Here is a 4,858-nt window from a genome sequence, read left to right on the forward strand (position 1 = left end):
TAGATAAGCCCACGTCAACTGAAATGGAAAACAACAGACTTTTGGAGGTCTACAGGTCGGCTTAAGCCCAAGAAAATCTCATTCCACTGTAAAGTGAAAATCACTGGACTTTGGATCAGAAGTTCAGAAGCTCTCCCTCCGCAGGAACAGTTATCCTGCAAAGCTCTAAGCAATGCTTTAATTGGAAAATCATCACATTATTATTAACCTTCATGAAAGACAGGAAACGAGAACATCTCAGACCAACACCATCAGCTACACGTAACAGAATACCAAGGATTAATTGCAGCTTCTTGAAGAACGGGATTACAATCTGTAAAACCCTACCATTTGGACACTTTGATCAACCAACTCAGCTGGAGTACGAGCTCCATTGTTGTGCAGACGCCCTTGGCACACCAGGCTAACCTTAACAGGGTAGAAAGAAAGTAGATAATTTATGGCCCATTGAAACTCCATATCCAAGTTATCAACATTGTAACACCCATATATCGTTCTGTTGTAATTGTGTGGATTTAAGAGAGAAGCTGAATGTAATGCCCACACTCCCTCCCACACACACACACACACTAGAATTGGAGAATGACATGACGACATTGTTTTTGCAACATCATTCCATTACAAGAAAAAAAAGAGAGCTTCCTGTCTAGAGCACTTATTCCAGAAATTGCTGCTCAAAAATCGCATGTCTAAAAAGACATTACATGATAAATAAAACTTGTTCACACCTCCCTAATTCACAGTGAAATGAGATTCGCAATGCAATGCAATGCTGGCCCCTCTATATGGCAGCAAAGTAATCCTTGCTCAGCTTTGGATCAGGCTTCATGGACTTCTCACCAGGCTTCCACCCAGCTGGGCAAACTTCATCTGGATTTTCTTGCACATACTGCAAGGCCTGCAATTAATGGAAAAGCAATCAAGAATGAATGGAAAACATATGCCGAAAGGCACTTCAGGTGTACAATAATGCCAATCCTTAGTTTACAAAATCTTCCAGTTATTTTTTCCCTGTATTTGTGAAATCACCTGGAGTGTCCTCTTTGTCTCGTCAACACTACGCCCAATGGCAAGGTTGTTAATGGTGGAATGTTGGATGACTCCTTCTTTGTCAATGATGAAAAGTCCTCTCAGAGCAACTCCCTGAAATTAAAACCAAGCATCAAAAAAAATAAAATGCAGAGGCAGAGGCTCCTCTTCCAAGCGCTGTGCAGAGGTTAAGGGGCAGTGGTGATTATTACAAGAGAGCCCTTTTCTCAGCATTGTCTGACAATGGGAGTGGCTTTAACCACAGGATAGATAGGACCACTAAAAAGAATAGCACGGCACTCTGATTCCCGTTCAATAGAGAACTAGATGTGAGCTAGACCTAAGTCATTACGGTTTAGTTTGTTACTGAGTCGTGCCAGTAACAAACAACAGACAAAAGAAATGCATGGATGTGCATTTGTACATGTACGCGGTTATGCAATAACAAAGTGATATTAAAAAAATGAAGGCTTTTAATGAGTTCATAGTGTTTCTTTAAAACAACATTAATAAAAACATCCCGTACCTGATCAGGAATTAGCACTCCATAAGATTTTGAAATGGATTTGGTGACATCAGAAATCGAAGGATACTTCAAATCTCCAAGCCCACCAGACTTTCTATCTGTTTGAACCCAGGCAAGGTGCGAGAACTACACAGAGGATATCATGACACGCTCAACATCAATAATCAATTTACGATTTTTAGTCCAATACCAAATCAGCTCTGATACAACAAACAGATAGTGGATGATTCCAGTTTTGAAAGCAAATGTTAATGTATTTTATCAGTACAGACAAAAGCTAATGAAAATTGGCAAGGACCAAACTTGCAACCAACAAGGTTGCAATTGCATTATATGCAGAAAATAGCTTCTATAGCCAAAGTCAATGGATTTATAACAAAAACCCAAATTGAGATTCTTTGCAGTAATTTTCAGTTCCTAGTTTCTTCTACAGCCAAGTTACTTTTTGTCCATTACAATATTCACTCCAACTAATCAACTCAGAATGATGTGATTTGAACCATACGTTTTCAAAATAAATGCAAAGGTCATGCAATTTTATCAATTGTGCTAGCAAGCATGGCTCACATTATTCATATAAAGGAAACCAATATGCATATACACACAAGGTCAAGTCAACCCAAGCTATAATCCAGCTACTTTAGGTTGGCTACAAGAATCCTTCCCCCCAACCCCACCGAAACAAAAAAAATCAATTAGACTATGTAGAGACATATTATATTAATCCTAAACGTGTGTGTTGTGTGCGGGAGTATGCGCTCCAACATATCAAATAAAAGTTGAAAACTTGAAGTGAAAACATAAGATCCACTAAGATTTCAGGCCGAAGTCACAGGATTCCTACAATTTTCTTTCTTGATTTTGACAAAAGAAGATATATACCACACTGTCGATTGAAACACCCAACACTTCAGTGTTTATCTTCTCAAATTCCTCATAACGGTCACTAAAAGCGGTGATTTCTGCACACAAGTGAAACAGAGAAAATATAAGAACAATTAGCATCCACAACTCGTCCAAGCTGCAAACAACATAAGCTAAGTTCAAAACAAACCTGTGGGACAAACAAATGTGAAGTCCAAAGGATAGAAAAATAGAATCACATATTTCTTCCCAATATAATCAGACAGTTTAACCTGGAACCAAAATTAACCAATAAAACATAAAAGAGTTGGAAAGAATAATACACAACACAGGAGCACAAATGCAAGCTCAATTCACCACACAATTTTCATAGCCAATCAAGTTAACAATTATCTGGCTTTCAAATTCTACGATTTTACAACAATCAGAGTAGCAATTAGGTACTTAATCTATTTTTTATGACCAAATTTCTGTGCAAAATAGAAACATTGTAATCATACAATTCCTTCAATGTAAATTAAAATTTATTTTAATAAAAAAAAAAAAGAGACATGGCATGAACTCCTTATATTCGATAGCATTGTCAGCACAAAGTACATTAATAAACTCTTGATCGAAGACAGCCTCTGCCTCGAAATCCGGTGCTATGTTTCCGACCAATGGAAGTTCGCTCTGCACAGAAGAAAACGAAAGCAAACTTAGTTAGAGGCTGAATCAAACACAAAAGAAAAGCTGTTTCAAATAGTTAATGAAATGGGAATTTGGGTCATAAAAACCAACGAGACTGAGAAAAAACTTACAGAGGCTTTGACAACGAAGGAGCTTCTAGAATGAGAGCCACGAGTCAAGGAAATGGAACGAGGGACGCGAGATTGGAAGGATTTGCGAGTGCCAAAAAATGAGTTGGGGAGAGTTATGTTTTTAGAGATAGGAAAGGCCATGGATTTGGTGGTGGCGGCGGCCGCGGCAGCGATAGAGGAGATGAGAGTGGTGGGGGTAGCTGAGCAGGCCATATTACGGGGGCAGAGAGAAGCAGGTAGAGTGTTCCTTCTCTTGGTGTGATGAACAGCAGTGGTTGGTGTGGGTAGAGCAAGTATAAGGTTGAGAAATGGTGAGTGATAAGATAAACTAAAGAATAGTGTACTAGGAGTCAATGGACCTGTTTACGGTTCCTTTGGTTGTTAGGATTCTTTTTATGTTTTTTTTTTTTTTTGGGTTAAGGTCCGGGCAGGTGGGTGGGTCACCCGTTCCTACATTCCGGTTGGAGAGGACCCAATACCGTGACATCATTTTTTAAGTAGTGTTTTATTATTGTCTTCCGTGATAAAAAGAAAATAGATAAGATAAAGTAGAAAAATAAAATGTAGATAAAATTATTTTTAGTAATGATGTGGAAGATAAAATAATTATTTTTGTATCATATTTGATTATGGTAAATAAGATATAAAAAAAATTATTTTACCTTTAATATAAACTATTTTCAAATTTATATAATTAAAAAGATAATTTTTTTATTTTATTTTATGTTGAGTATTGAAATTAATAATATTATAATAAACTTAGTTATAAAATTAAGATTGACTTGATGGGTTGACCTAAAATCTGGATCAATCCAAATTTAAAAAAAATAATAATAAATAATTGACTCAACATTACACACGGTCAAAAACTTAGATGAACATGAGATAAAATGACGGATTAAATTTCATTGAATTTTTTAGAAAAAAAATTGATCAAAACAAATTTATTCTAATTATTTAAAAAATTAATTAGCCAAATTACTTCTCATAACCCGTAACTTAAATCTTGTCTTGAGTTAACTCTTAAGTCCGGTTTTAAAACTATATTAATAACTAATTTTATTCATATGTTATTTTAGATCAACTTACATTGATTCTCTTTACCCATTATCTAAGTATTGTCCTGGTCAACCTCGTGTCAGATTTTTAAAAATATCATGATAATAATTTTTATTCTTACATTGATATAAGTCAACTCAAGTTTACCTTTATAATTTAGGACTTGGATTCTGTTCCAAGTTGATTATCAAATCAAGTTTTAAAATTATAATAATAATTATTTTTATTTTATTTTGATCTGGGTTAACCTTCTTAACATGTAATTTAAGCCTAAAAACATATTGGAAAACATTTCTAACACGCATACAGAAGAAAAAAGATTAAAAAGCCACTATGAAGTTTTATTATTGTTAATAATAAATAACTTATCTTTAAAAAAAATTATTGCTCCTTTCATTGCGTAAAAAATATTTATAATAAATATCTAAAAATTTCAATAACATCACTTTAATTTATATGTAGTTCTAAATAAGTTATTGAATTAAAAATTATATAAATTAAATATTTCTTCACAAGATAAATATGAGTTTTAGATTTGAAAAGAAAATCAATATAATATATATAAGCACTAAAAATAAGA

The 4,858-nt window shown here is 34.5% G+C and overlaps 1 protein-coding gene across 1 annotated transcript; it reads right to left on the reverse strand.

The window, feature by feature from the left end:
- Positions 1 to 575: 575 nt before the first annotated feature.
- LOC105139330 (Thioredoxin superfamily protein) lies at positions 576 to 3,586 on the reverse strand. The gene is made up of 7 exons (XM_011045727.1): positions 3,220 to 3,586; positions 3,017 to 3,091; positions 2,610 to 2,691; positions 2,438 to 2,517; positions 1,556 to 1,681; positions 1,030 to 1,143; positions 576 to 898 (listed from the first exon to the last, which is right to left on the reverse strand). The coding sequence occupies exons 1-7, from the start codon at positions 3,430 to 3,432 to the stop codon at positions 782 to 784; spliced, it is 807 nt and encodes a 268-aa protein (XP_011044029.1). The 5' UTR covers positions 3,433 to 3,586; the 3' UTR covers positions 576 to 781.
- Positions 3,587 to 4,858: the final 1,272 nt, after the last annotated feature.

This window comes from Populus euphratica, unplaced genomic scaffold (assembly GCF_000495115.2).
Source record: "Populus euphratica unplaced genomic scaffold, PopEup_1.0 scaffold177.1, whole genome shotgun sequence".
NCBI classification, from domain to species: Eukaryota; Viridiplantae; Streptophyta; class Magnoliopsida; order Malpighiales; family Salicaceae; genus Populus; species Populus euphratica.